The following is a 15554-nucleotide window of genomic DNA, read 5'->3' as shown; positions in this document are numbered from 1 at the left end:
TGAAGCAATTTTGCATCAAATTCGGGAGCTCAGTTTTTGCACATGCAGATCTGTTGACGGACACGAAAAAGGCATAGAACCATAGCCATAGACAGCTTCGCTGTAAAGGAAGGCGGGGCCCGCGAAGTGTGCATCTCGCGATCCACCAGCTCCGGTATGGGAGAATGCAGGGAAGAAATTTCGCTTGCGGAGGCTAGACGACGCAAGTGGAGAGAGATGTCCTTGTTGGTGGCGACGCTCGCCTTCTGAAATCATGGGTTTGTGGCACTAAAATATTTCTATCTCGCCTACTAATGAACCAGTGTGAAAAATTTTTGCGGTAGAACACTCCCAAGAGGGTACATAACTTCCAGCGTATAACCAAAATTTGCTATGTGGCCTGGTGAGGGGCCCTTTAAGGTAGCCAGAAGTGAACTACTGAACCAGAGCAAAATTATGCGTATTATAAACCAGTGACAAGATTAAAAAAAAAAAGACCTGTCAGCCCGTATTCACCGAAAGGTTATCAGGGTCACTGCAGGATAGATTCCACAATGATCCTGGCAATATAGGCAATAATGTGGCAGTATTGCCACATGGCAACAAAGAAGGCAAGGGTGATTTCACTGACTGGACATTGTAGGCTGCACCATAAGTCAAGAATTGTGTGCGAAGTACTCGCAACTAGTAACCCTAACCATTTAAAACTGTTTAAACTTTAACACTGTAACATGTTACGACTCCTGCGGAATTTAAGCCAGCCAGTGCTAATTCACTTCGAATCCTTTAGCGAGCACTAGCTGTGAGATACACATCCCCGAAATGTGCCATGAAGGACATTTTTGTTTCATGCAGTATCATCGCCAGAAGTGGCAACGTAAATTAAATAGGTTCCTAATCAATTCCTGGCACAAAATTTCTGATATTTTGTGACACTGACAACTGCACCATAAAACACCTTTCCATGTCTTAGGCACACTGCTTTATTTATAAAATTTCCAAGTTGAAACAAGTGGTAGGCCATTACACACTGCACAACTCACTAAAACACTCCACTGGTTCTTACAAACGGAAAAGCCAACGAGAAAACAAGTAAACAGTTTGTGACAAGACAAGGTGTGCTGCGTCGTGACACAATCACTTGAACAAGACCTTGACTAGAAGTATTTCACCGGAAGAAAAAGAAACGTGTTTTTGACAAACCACGTTTAAAAATGCCAACCGTACAAATTACTGAATAACTGAAGCCTTTCTCACATCGGAGATGAATATAATTATTCTGCCTGTTTTGTAGGAACCACAGGCGTCAATCCAAGGAACACTTTGCAGATGTGTCTAGAGAACCCTACTGCAACTGCAACGTACCAGTAACAGTAAATTGCGAAGTGTTTAACAAAATAAATATGCACGCAAGATGTACAGGAAATGACTCAAGCAAATCTGACACATAAGAAAGAGTGAGAAGCTCATTACCATTCCAAACAAACGTGCAAACAAACACGCTACAAGCGAAATTGACAAAACTACAGTTTGTCCGAAATGCTCAGCTTACACGCAACACTACCACACTTGCCATGATAAAAACAAGCACACTCGTAAATGCAAACCGAAAGTTTGTGATTAAAACAGAGATCAAAGTCATATTAAAACGTTCTTTAACGTGCAACAATGGACACACAGGCACAAAGACAACCAGCTTTGGCACAATGCCTGAAGATACAAAGGTTTACCCTGTCTCACCTGTTTGCCTTGCATTTCATATTTAAGAAGATCACCTGGGAGTACGGTGATTATTTAGTGATTTAAAGAGGGAATAAAGAATGTCACTACATCAGCTTAGACTGGTAATGCATTCTTTGAAAATTGTATTAGCTATTTATTTGGTAGAAAACTGCTAATTACCAGAGAAGAAAATGAGGGCCAAACTTCCCCTTCTCAAATCTCGCACGCATGTCAGTGTGACATTACAGTAGACAGTTTTTAAAAGACAACGTTTCAAAACGTGCTAGTTTGAGTTTCTGCTTCCTTTGCAATACAATGTAATCCTTATCGATAAACAGTTAATTGGTCTTAAGCAGATGCTGTCAAAATCCCAGACACTGTGAAAAACTGGTGCTGGTATACCTAGGCCAGGCACTCACTTGTTTTTCAATTTTTTTGTCATTTCTGACTTACAAAGCGTCCTTTTCACTATTTGAGAAGCGCAAATTGCCAGTCCAGATTAATGTACCTCTTAAGTGTCCCTGTGTCCTATGTGTACTCTGTTCTACGATTAAAAGAATTTACTGCATATTTGAGCAGGCATCAACAGACCACACACCAAAACTCTCATAAAAAAGCTTTGTTACTTGATAAGAAACTTGACATCACGTGTCTCGGATGACATTGTATGGAGCACGATGGTACTGATGGCATATGACCTACAATGTCATATGCCAAAGCCTGTGCAGAAATTTGAACAGTGTTCGGCATTAATTGTGTTGCCAAATCTTTTCGTGCTGCACTGCTTTGGCCATTTTACAATGACACAAAAAGGATTTTTGTTTGCGTGACTTATTTCAAGGGTTAGAAGTCGCTGGACAACTTTCTTGAGGCACTTGGAGACCACTGGGCGATCAATGCACTAAAGATTCAGGTTCGCAGAAACAGTTTACAAAAACTGTGTACAACAAGCAAAAATGTGCGGATTAGAACACACCTCAATTCTCATTTTTCCCTTTGGGGGAAACGGAGTAACACGAAAGCACAGTACAAATCTTACAAAAATTCTTTTCTTCTTCAGAAATCGGCACAGTCACCTCTACAAAATGCTGGTAAAAGTGTGCATTTTGTGACACGATTGTCTACAGTCACTTCAGTGGGTAGTACAAAAAGTGAGCAGGACACATAACACATAGATAATAAAAAATATTGAATGATGATGAAGCTCACTAGTGCAACAAAATGAGTGAAATGCACAGTTTTGTGTGACTTGCTAGGCTTAGTTCTGCCTGTCAGTGCATGCCACATAGTAATGCATGCAACTAACAGCCATCAGGTGTGTAAGCTGATGGCGTATGTTTATGTAGTATGTATATCTTGTGCTTGTTAGTATGCAAATGCGTAAAGATTAGATTTGCAAAGAAACCAATCATAAGAACGGAAATGAAAAATATAAACAATGTATTATGAAGCGCGCTTTGATATAGAGGTTCTATCTGAAACTAAAATGATGCCTCCAATTATTGTAGCTGCTCACTTTCAACACGTATAATAATGAAATTTGAATATACAGTCTAAGCCGGATATATCGAATCTGAAGTGGATCACAAAAATGCAATATATAGGTAATTCGATGTAAAAAATAAAAGCTTTATACAGAAATTTTCAAGGAGATTTTATAGCTGTTCCATATACAGTCAACGTCTGATATTTCGGACTCCCTAGAGGCCGCGAAAACATCGGAAAAATCTGGCAGTCCGCAAAAATGAATGCATGCCTTTTACTGCCCCCAAGAGCTCAAATAGCCACAGGCACGTCCCAAATAGCTCTGAAGGCCTGCCAGTACACCTATTAGGCGTATCGTAACTTGTACTATGATAGAAGACGGCCGTGTGTATGCATGTATAATTAAGGAATACATACTGCGTGCCGTGACAATTGCCTCTTCCCACTCTTAATATGCTTCACCTGCAATACTTCGCGTATGCTTCACTGCATAACACAGCTGTACAAAGGCGAAGCTGACTTTCGGGAACCGGCATTATGCAACGCGCCGTGCTTTCAGAGTTTCCAAGACACAGGCGAGGATTATAAAGGCGGAGTTGGTGCCATTGCTAGCAGTGGCGAATTGTTTGAATGAAAAACACAGCACCATACAAAAAGAAGCTTGGCCGTCGAAGTAGCTAGGCCTAGCGTTGCCGCGGTGGTCACTGCGGCTGCCAGCGTATCTGCGTGTGATAGCGCAGGTTTGAGGAGGCGAGATAATCAAAATGGCGGTGGGGGTGGCTACGATTAAGTGCCTGCACGGATCAACTAAGGATTTTAATTAATCGTTCCTACCCTCTGTGATTGGATCATGGAACTGTTTGCCTGATCACATTGTCCATGAATGTGATCATAAAAAATTCAGACTTGTTAATGAAACAATTAACGTTATAACATTTCATATCTTTCTTTCCATTCATCATGTTGTTTAAGTAAACTAATTTGTATTTTCTGCTGTTCCATTATTTTTATTTTAAAACGTTTATTTTTTTTACTGTGTCACAACTCGTTAATTTATTGTACAGTAAAAGCTCGTTTATCCGGACCTCGTTAACTCGGAAATTCGGTGAACTTGGACTCGCGGCGTGGTCCCGGCAAAACTGTGTATATTTCAATTGGGTCAAATGCTCATTAATTCAGAGGGATTTAGCCGCGCACCGGTTATCTCGGACAACTCCGCGCGACTCCAGAGTCACGCGATCTCAGCGGCTTGGAGGCTCAAGCACCGCTTGCCGTAACCGACGGCGGAACCGGAGTTTTGGAGAAACCGAACCGAACGAACTGCAGCAGAATATGATCATGATGATAGTGAATGAGGGGGAAGTGGCTAGGTGGCGCTAGTCACCAACCGGCGGAAGTGCTTGGGCCACTGGCGCATCCAGTGTCTACTAACAGCAGCTCTCTACGCCTACTGGTGTACTTCATGACTTGGTTGACGTAGTTCTTTGTGTTGCGACTTCGCGTGTTGCGGCTGTGTGTGTGCGCGTTGCCGCCGCCGTCGCGCTTCATACCGATGGCGACCGTCACAGGAGTTAAGCGGCCACAGCAGCCAGCAAATGATCTTGAAAGAAAGGTGATGATATTGAAAGACGTGAACGCAGGTGTTTCTCGACAAGAGATAATGAAAAAGTACGATGTTAAGAGAAGCACCTTAAGCGACTATGTGAAGAACCAAGCAAAAATTTTCGAGGCGTTTGACAGCGGCAAATTCACCGGAAAACGAAAACGACTAAGGACGGCAGCACACCCGAAGCTGGAAGACGCACTGCTGCGGTGGATAACAGACATGCGGAACAGCCAGCTTCCCTTGAGTGGACCTTTGATCTGTCAGCAAGCTGAAAGGTACGCACTGAGAATGAACATCGAATCTTTCAGTGCGTCTGAAGGCTGGTTTGCCCGCTTTAGAGAAAGGCACGGGTTGGTCTTTCGAAACGTGTGCGGGGAAAAAGCAGCAGTGGATGAACGGCGTATTGCTGACTGGAAGACAACTGAGCTTCCCCAGTACCTGGCTCGTTATGAACCTGCCAACGTCTTCAATGCTGATGAAACGGCTCTCTTTTTTAAAGCCTTGCCGGAAAAAACGATCACGTTCAAGGGTGACCCGTGCGTTGGAGGGAAGAGGAGCAAAGAAAGGGTCACTGTGCTTCTCGCTTCAAATATGTCGGGCACCGAGCGCCTGCCACTGCTAGTCATCACGAAGGCACGTAACCCAAGGTGTTTTAAGAAAATTCACCACTTTCCTGTGCAATATCATGCAAATAGAAAGACCTGGATGACCTCGGATATTTTCCAAGCTTGGCTGCGCCAGCTTGACCGCCGCTTCTCTGCTAACAAGCGCAAGGTTTTACTTCTAGTTGACAACTGCAGCGCTCATACCAGAGTGACAGGGCTGGAGTGCATCGAACTTGTATTTCTACCTGCAAACACGACGGCTGCTCTGCAACCGCTGGATCAAGAAATAATTCAGCACGTAAAAAGCAGGTACAGAAAGCATGTGCTGGAACAGATCCTGCTGTGCAAGGAAGCAGGGCGAGAATATGACCTGACTCTCCTGACCGCAATTCACATTTTAGCGCATGTCTGGAGCGAAATGCCGCCCGCGGTCATTGCAAATTATTTCCGGCACAGCGGCTTTGTCCACCCTGACGACTCGGATATTCCTCCAGAGGCCACTCCAGAGGACACCCGCGAGCCCACTGGAAATGTGGACGACGAGGTGAATGACACGCGTTTTGACTCTGTCCTTCCTAGTGGCGTCCAGATTTTAGACTACGTCGCTATAGACTATCATGTTGCCGTTGCTGGTCCGCTGACTGACGATGATATACAGTCTACGCTCGTTACAACGGATCCGGGAACAACAGACTTCCGGTTACAACGGACCATATCCCTAGGTTTGTTTGGTCACCACGCATTTTAAATGGCATCCACTCAGCTCACAACGGACCCTGCTATAGCGGACTATCGGCTAGAACGGACTAAATTTAGGGCGAAAATTGTTTGGACTGAGCTTATATGGCAGAGTTACGCGGGGCCGACACCCAATATGCTTTTTTTTTCTACTTAGCCGGGAAACAATAGTATGTCTGGCAACGTTGTCAGCATCTAACGGGTCGCTGGCGCGGCTGAGCCAATCCAGTGAAGTGGCTCGCTGCGTCCATTTTCTTCTTTGTGTTCGTGCGGCGGCTGCGCTTGTGTGGAATGGCTGGACGCAAGAGGAAGCATATTTCACTGTCAGAAAAACTACCGTATTTATTCGAATCTAGGCCGATAGTTTTTTTCAAATAATCACATACGAAACTCTAGGGTCGGCTTAGATTCGAGGATTTTAAAAAATGCGCCAGTTTTTAACTGAAACTGATAAATATGGTGCATAGTTAGCGCCATCTAGAAAACTTAGTATCGCAGCCGCTACTAGCCGCGCCAGTAGCCAGCTGAAGTACACGAGCGACGTCGCCATTTTGACCTGCGTCGTATCGGTAGTATCGGTATGGTGCAGCATCGGCGCGCGGGTGGCGTTATCGTAATGGCACCAAATGGGCGATGCCACTATAGTGCCGCTTTCTAAACGAATATTGTATTTACTCGAATCTAACGCGCACTTTCAACAGGACCCTAAATCTGCGTCGGCATTTCAAAATGGCCGCCTCGCACGCGCTTCGTGCCTAGCTACCGTAGCATGCGGAAGCTTCCTCCGTGTGCTGCAGTACACGTGCTTAGGCAATAGTCTACCGTCCGTCTTCACGTTCTCGGTGTCTGCTCTATATATCAGCATGAAGTATCGAGTTCATCATGATGCCGCATTTAAAAGGAAAGTGATCATCCTTGCGGAGACAGACGGAAATCGGGCCGCATCACGGGCGTTCGGGGAATCCGAAACTTGCGAGCGGGACTGGCGCAAACAGGAGAGTTTTTTCGCCAGCAAAGCAATGCGGAACGGTTTCAGTGGACCGAAGCAGGACGTAATCTGCGACGATCCACTCCGGCGATACGATCAGGCTTGGCCCTATCTTGAATGCAATCTGCGACGGGTAAAGTCCGCCGCGCGCCGTGTTTTCGCCGCGTTGAAGCGAGAGGCATGCTAGCACGAAGGCGCGCTTCGTCTCCAGCGTTTCGACAGTTCGTTTCCGCGGTCAACGAGCGAGATGCGTTCATGTTTGCTTGAGCGCGCGGGACACCGTGTTTGTTAATAGCGGTCTACTAATTTGCTACCGCATTCGATGCATCGCCTTTCGGGCGAAACTGCGACTTTTTTTTATTCATTGCAACATCAGTGCATCGGGAGGAAATCTATTTTTCCAAATGACAGAAAGTTGTATTTCAGTTTGAAAGCATGAGGTGCACGGTACTGGTAAAGGACTTTTTCCTCACGGACAACGGGTGCGCGTTACAATCGAGGAAGCGTGAGAATCGAGTAAATACAGTAGTTGTGCTAGCCGTAGAGGCATCGTCAAACGTTCAAGCCGGGCGGAACTTCGGCATCGGTCTGTCGTTGGAGGGGGCCACGGGAGATGGTTTTTGCGTGCGCCGCAACGTGCGCTCCTTCCAAAAATGCAGCATCTCTAATGCGCAGGATGGTACTGAATATAGCGCACTGTTTAAAGATGTCAGCAGTAAGGAAGATAGCGACGAGGCTAGCAGCGATGGTGACATAGAATGAGCTCGGCATGTTCAAATTTAATAAATGCTGTTTTATTTTGCGAATGCTGTCCTCGCTTTTTCGTTCGGCTTACATTCGAGGTAAGTTTTTTTTTTTTTTTTTCGGACTTCAAACTTTTGGGGGGTCGGCTTAGAATCGGAGTCGGCCTAGATTCGAGTAAATACGGTAAGTATAATTAACGGTGTAGCTAATGGCGAAAAACAGGCGGACATCGCCAGAAGAATGGGCCTGTCTAAGCAGACAGTTAACTCTATCTTGAAAAACAAGGACGTCGCCGAAAAATGCGACTCCGGCGAGATCCAGGAAAAGCGTTTTCGAATGCGCAAAGAGGCGCACCCGGACGTCGAGTCTGCTCTCCTCATATGGCTACGGGACGCGCGTGCTCGTGGGATTCAAGTGAACGGACTTTTGCTCAGGAGCAGAGCTGAGCAACTCGCTGTGATTTTGGGACATGGCGACGTCACCTTCAGCGAGGGCTGGCTTAGCCGGTTTAAGGCACGGCATGGTGTTGTGTTCAGTGCCATGTGTGGAGAGCGCGATAGCGTCAATGAGAGCGTTGTCTCGGACTGGCAGACAAATCGGCTGCCTGCACTTCTCGCGAAATATGAAGACCGAAACATCTTTAATGCGGACGAGAGTGGACTTGTGTACAAAGCCAGGCCGAGCAAGACATACACTTTCTCCGGCGAAAAGTGTCACGGTGGGAAGTGCTCCAAAGAGCGCTTATCTGTCCTTTTTTGCTGCAATATGGACAGCTCAGAAAAGGTGAGACTTCTGCTGATTGGAAAGTCAAAACGACCTCGTGCCTTGCATCACATGCAAAGTCTCTCGATCGAATGGGAGGCTAACAAAAAAGCATGGATGACGAAGGATTTGTTTAACGCTTGGCTGCTCAAGTTTGATAGGGGGATGGCAAAACAGAAAAGGAAAGTACTTCTCTTCCTTGATAACTGTTCATCACACATGCAACCCCCGTCACTTGAGGCAACGGAACTGGCGTACTTTCCGCCTAATGCGACGTCGGCACTGCAACCAATCGACCAAGGTGTGGTCCATTCCGTTAAGGTTGCGTACCGGACCCGCCTTACAGAGCGCCTGCTTTTTGACATGCAGAGGAAGCGGGAAACCAAAATTGACGTGAAGTTTCCTGTGGAAGTTCTTCCAGCAGTTTGGGCACAGCTAAAAAGCGATGTCATTCGCAACTGCTTCAGGCAGGCAGGCTTTTGCCGAGCGAATGACGCACCCAGCACTGCACCACAAGATCCATGTGTGCCAAGTGTGTGGCCCCAAATTCAAGAAGCTTTCGGGGCCGAAGACTTCGCCGACTTCGTCAGTTTTGATGATGGCATCGTCGACAGCGAACAACTGACGGACGACGAGATCGCAGCACTTGTAAAGAACTCTTCTGACCCGCTATTAGAAGACGACAGTAGCGAAGAGACTGAAGCACCTGTTAAGCTTTCTTCGTCCCAGGCCATGGATTACATTGAGGCCCTGAAAGGATATTTCCTGCAGCAGCAAGGTGACTGCTCCGCGGAAGTTCTGCAGCTCACAGAAATGCAACACAAGGTGACCGCGTCTTCTCTGGCAGGAGCTAAGCAGGCCCTCATCACTCAGTATATTTTGTGAAATAAAAAGTCATGTTCCATGAAGTTTCTTTCCTCACATGCACCTTTCCCGTTCAATGAAAAAGGTAAGAATTGCCTCAAGCGGGGGGGGGGGGGTGGTACCAGACCCTTGTGTACAAACTGAAGCTTGCGTGCGGCGTCAAACTGGTCTAATCTTTGATTCATGGCCGTAATTCGTCAGATTATGTCGTATCGGCTGTTCCACGGGCAAGAACGCGATTTTAAAAGCATATTACGTTCCGGTAACATTTTTATGTCACACGATCGCCTCCTCCTCCCCCCCCTCCCCCCTGCATACTTCGGATACAGCAGACGTTTTTCGCCGGATTATGAGGGTCCGTTATAACAGGCGTAGACTGTATTATCGGAAGTGCTTGAAGAGGACCAAAATCACTGTTCCGATGATGACGGTCAAGATGATCCGCCAACGCGATGTCATCACACCGTGCAGGAGGCCGCCGAAGCCCTCGCTGTCCTCGAGGAGTTCTGCGTTTGTTCTCGCGACAGTGAACGTGCGCACCACCACCTGATGGGATTACATAAGATCGTTCTGTCAGAAATTCCGACGGCGAGGCAGACGAAAATAACACACTTTTTCAAGAAATAAAGGTTTGTCTGTGCCGTGTACGTTTTCCTTTTGTTTTCATGGTCCATTCGATAATTCGGAATTCGGTTAACTCAGACATTTTCTCCGGTCCCGTGAGATCCGAGTTAACGAGCTTTTACTGTATTTCTTTACCGACTGCTTGTTTGCCTAGTGATATACTGTGTCAGAGCTTGTTTATTTAACGTATAATTTTATGAATGAACACACCCGACTGATGAATGCCAGTATCTTTAACATTGTCCCCCCTTTATGTAACACCTCGCAAGGATCCCAACCCTTAAGGTTACAATAAATGGTGATGATAGTGATGAAGTACAAATATTTTCCCCATTTCTTGCTTCTTTTGGTAAATTAGGTCAGTAATTGGGCAAAACCCACAATCTATAGGCTGCTGCCAGACAAGAAACTTGCCCTGTCTGGAGAATCTTGCCACGGTGGGAAGCTTAGTAAGGAACAACTCACTGTTGTAGGCAGCAACACTTGGGGCCACAAAAGTGTCCGCTATTAGTCATCGGCAAATCGAAAAACCCTCGATGCTTTAAAAAAGACTTTGCCTATGCGATACGAGGCCAATACTAAGAAGTGGATCACACAACACTTGTTTGAAGGATAATTATGCAAGTTGGACCGAAAGTTTCAGTTCCTTCTGTTCGTGGACAACTGCAGTGGCCACACCCCGATCAGCAGTATGAAAGTGACTGAGATAGAATACCTGCCACCAAACACAACCAGTGTTCTCCAGCCTATGGATCAAGGTATTATCAAGAATTTAAAAGTGCTCTATCGTTCCCGCCTGCTGCACCACCATGTGATACTGTGCTTAGACAGTCAGATGAAGTACAACGTGGACTTGATGTCCATCGTGAGCATTCTTGCTGATGCCTTGAAGGCAGTGTCAGCAGACGCACTCGGCAATTATTTCCATCGTGCTGGATTTATCTTCGATAATGAGCCTGACTCCGCTAATGAAGAGCGTGAACTACCGCCGACCACAACGAGCTCAAATGCGGACATCACTGATGACGTGTGAGGCTGCAGTGTGTCGATTCCTGCTGCTGTTACATCTTAAGACTTTGTAGACGTCGACAGCGCAGTGTCGTCTTCTGTAAAACTGAACGATGACGAAATAATTGAGCAAGTTCTCCCGCCGTCAAACAGCGACTCCGACTTGGATGATGATGATGAAGTGCCGTGTACTCTGGAGCCTTCACATGCAGATCCGACTCAAGCCTTTGCCGTTCTTGCATCTGCGTACAGCGACAACACAACACTGGCAGAAATACAGGTGGACTTGCTTGCACATAAGTGGAAGTGCGTGCAGCAACACATCGACCGCTGCTTCCTTGCACAGGGGCCTCAAAACGTAAATAAAACGATCTTTTCTGGATACATTCGATTTTGAGACATTCGATAGTTTGGACTTAATTACATTCATTTCATTTTATTACCTTAACGACCCCGTTCGGGGTCTTTAAGATTCCCTGTGGAGTCCAAATTATCGGTCATCAACTTTTATATAGATCCCCGCAAAGCAATTCAAAAGAATCTTTTTAGGACTTCGAATGCCTGCGACTTGTGGAACGTCACACATCAATGCATTCGTGCGAAATCTCTCGATACTGCTTTTGCACTTTTGACATCACCGCCAACCCTACAGAACAAGAAAAGAATGGTCATCACGTATGGCCCCCAACAACAGGTGGGCTTTGATCCGTCGTTTTTAAGCAAATAACCAAGTAGAATTCTTTACACAGCATGGTCACTATGCACATTCTTTGTTAGCTCCAGGTATACTGTGTTCAGACAATCCACCTGTGGGCCACCATAATCAAGTGATCTATTTAATTAAAATTTGTTATCTCTTCATCATCAGCTTGGACGCCACTGCACTACTGTTATCACTGGGATAAGCCAGTCGCTGCAGTGTACGATCAGAAAAGGAGAATGAAAAACAAAATAGAACAATACAAAACACGTGCCCTGGACTGCTTTCCCGGGTCACTGGAAGTGACTACTATTACAAAGACCTAGAATCTACGAAACTTGCAGTGTACCCTTTTCAGAATTCCAAGCCCTTTAGAAACTGCTTTCAAGAACCCCAGTATTGTCTCACCAACCAGCACAAAGTTCAGCTTTAGCTGCACGTAATGACTAGTCATAGACCGAAAGTACAATTGCCCCAGAAGCCCATGATTCTCCCCCAGGAATTTTCCCGTTCCCGCCTACTGTACACCACACCTTGTACGACAACAAATGTCTCCTTTTGGCAGGCAGTTTAAAGACAGCAGCAACATGTGACACCCTTCAGGATATGTCTACAATGATCGTGAACACGCGGTAACTTGGCATTTGCAAGAGTCCAAAAAATTGTGAGGACAAGGCACTGTGTGACAGTTGCACACACTTTCTGTACAATGTCAAAGCCTGAGCAAGTTGGTTATTCAGAGTCGACCAAGAACGGCCCACAAGAAGACAATGTGACACAAAGGCTGTGCCCAGAGTGCTGTGTTTGTCTTTCTTGCAGTGCATTTGACTGGCTCTTACCGAGCTAGGTGTTACAGAGATCTCTCAAGATAGAAGCCGCAGAAAGTCGCTACGGGCCAAACATTCAGCTGTTCCCAGAGCAATCAGAGGAGCTAGGTGACTGAAATTCTGTCGAATTTTGGTTGCAATCCCAGCTTGAAGGTGAGAGTGCCTCTGACTGTTCTGAACCATAGTGCTGCACAATGGATGAACCACACAAATGTGTTTTGAGTGCTCAATTTCTATCAGCCGAATGTAAATCTCATCACTGGAATGCTCAGAGTGGTCAAAACCGACCCGTCGAATGCACCATTAGACTTAACTGATCTTAGTCAATAACTTCGTATCCATTCGCAAATGGAAATTGTTCTTCACACATCTGTGCATCATGTTCTTCAGCGTCAATCATTTCCGCTGCTGTTAGACCAAAGCAAAGCAGTCTCAGCACAATGTCGACTACACCAATGAAGCAGTCTCCAAAAACCTCACTAGCGTCAAAGCTTCTTGGCGGGTGACATCTCTGCTGTGTCTGGTGATGCTGGTGTACCAAGAAGCGCTGTGCTGGCTGCGATGACACCATCCTCTGCAGATGCCACCGGGTCACCACAGTTCGACGGCGGGACTGATTGTTGTTGTCTGGCGGTGGCAACGCCGCTGGGGTCAGCCCAAGGTTGCCGCTCGGCTGAGCCAAAGATGGCAAACACAACACCGCCGGCAAAGCTTACGGCGGCTGCAAGGTAGAAGATGTGCGTCCACTGTGTCACCTTATCACCGTTCTGAAAAAATGAAATGAGTGCCAAGTTAGATCTATTGCTCATTACATTAAAATCTTGTTATTGCAAACCACATTATACAGTAAAAGCTCATTGATTCACAACTAGTTATTTCAAAATTTTGGATAATCCGAAGTAGCTGCCACGGTCCGTCCAACAATGTATTGAAAGCAATATGTAATGATCCCACTAATTAACACTGAAATCCACACCGCCACCGATAATTCGAACCCCGAGCCATCGTGAATGGGGAGAGTGCTAGTGCGCGGGAGCATGTTGGCCATGCTGGTGTTGCCGCGCAGGCCGCGCAGCGGCGGCGGCGGCGCTGCGAGAGCTCCCCGAAAACGTTGCGAGCTCTCTTCCGAGCATGCGCAGAACGATCCCCAATCCGCGCGCCACTTTGAACGGCTGTCTGCGACCACCGGCGAAGCGACGGTTGCATTGTGGGTCGGCGTAGTCAGCGTGAAGAATGCGCGGATGGAGCAAGAGCCATGTGGACGTCGAGCACATTAGACCGCGTTGGCTGCGTCCGGTTATGTTGGCTGCACTAGTGCATCAAACTATGGACGTCGTTGTTCTCGCCAACGTGACGTAGCATGTCTGCGCTACTTTGGCTTATATATGTGCCTTAACCCTTTCACTGCCGGTTATTTTTTTCATGTTGGTTCAGTGGAAATTTCATGCTAGTAATGCACCATCATACTCCACAGGACATGTAAAGATATTCATCAGCAGTTCTTGAATTTCTTTGTCGGTCAAAGTGTGGACACACGTGGCACGCTGACTCGCCATGACTGCTGCGCTCTGCCGAGACGAAGCGACGCGGGTGTAAACACGTGCACTCCATCTGTTGTCTAAAACTTAATTTACAAGTTCTATGTGTTTAGGTGACCTCTCCATAGATGGTGGGACATGAACGCAATTTTTTTTTTGCAAAAGTTGTCTCGGGAGTGGCAGGGAGTGAGTTTAAAAAGCAACACGAGTATACTCAGGAGTAGCAGGGGGTGCGCGTGGGTGGTTTCAAGAGTTATCTCGGTAGTGGCAGTTAAAGGGTTAACCGAGCGACTTTTTCTGACTTTCATTAGTTAGAATTTTGTATAATTAGAATTTTCGTTGCATACACTTGGAATTTGAATTAACGAGCTGAATTTGAATTAACGAACTTTTACTGTATGGAGTTTTTCAGGCCAACAAACACATGAAATGTTGCCAGCTGAAAAGCATTGTGCATACTTCAGTATGATTTTAATACTATGCTAAGCTATAATATATTAATTATTCATTAATTCAATACTAGAAATTCCAAACACAAAATATATTCAAACAATTAAATGTTACCCCTCTTGTGCATTGGCAGGTCATCAATATATTGAATCTGCACCCAAAAACATTGGGCATCTCCCTGACTTGAGACGGTAAAAAATATGAAACGTGCCCCTACTATCAAAACCATTAGAGTAGAACGCCAGTTATGCATCCCTCGATTTTGTGATGCCCTGAGTTTTACGAGTTAGTGCAGTCCCGGTGAACTCCCCATAGAGAAAATGTATTAAAGATGATTATACGACGTGACATCATGGACGTCTATTTCATAAGACCTGTGCATAACTGCAAACCCAACGGCAGACACATGAGAAGTGCCATCAGCCTTCGGCAGCTCATTTGCAGCACCTTCCCGTCCGTCATGTGGGGGAAAGTTCTCTTTCGCATGTGCAAAGCTCCAAATGATTCGTAGGCTTCCTCCTAGTGCCCTTTTCCATTCCCTTGCGTTTGCTGCCCTTGCATTGTTCCGTTTCCCTTGCCCCTCCTTCACGCCCCTCTACTGTTGCCCACCTTCGTCCCTTCATTGTCGTCTCATCATGCTTTCTCTTTCTCTCTCGCCCATTTTTTGTGTTGACTGCCCACTCACGCTCCTCCACATTTTGTTTCAGAGATAGTTTGCTTTCGCATGATGCGGCATTGGACACGTTCACGTATACCGAAAGTGTTTGTGGCGCCGTGTAAAGCTTGTGAAAGTGAAACTATAGCTGAAAGTGACCACTTAAAAATACAGTGGAGCCCGCTTATAACGAACCTGAGCATCACGCGGCGTTTGTTCGTTATATCCTGAAGTTCGTAGTAAGTGGACCACAGCAAAA

At 46.1% G+C, this 15554-nt stretch overlaps 1 protein-coding gene across 1 annotated transcript in view; it reads right to left on the bottom strand.

Annotated features, from left to right (window-relative positions):
• Positions 1-951: 951 nt before the first annotated feature.
• The window catches only part of LOC119450606 (sodium-dependent phosphate transport protein 3-like), a 70561-nt gene continuing 55958 nt past the window's right edge, over positions 952-15554 (bottom strand). The window contains 2 exon segments of the mRNA XM_037714110.2: positions 952-4256; positions 10253-13419. Coding sequence (XP_037570038.1) covers positions 13138-13419 — 282 coding nt within the window. The 3' untranslated portion in view covers positions 952-4256; positions 10253-13137.

This window comes from Dermacentor silvarum, chromosome 4 (genome assembly GCF_013339745.2).
Source record: "Dermacentor silvarum isolate Dsil-2018 chromosome 4, BIME_Dsil_1.4, whole genome shotgun sequence".
NCBI lineage: Eukaryota > Metazoa > Arthropoda > Arachnida > Ixodida > Ixodidae > Dermacentor > Dermacentor silvarum.
This window is presented reverse-complemented; position numbering and strand designations above follow the sequence as displayed.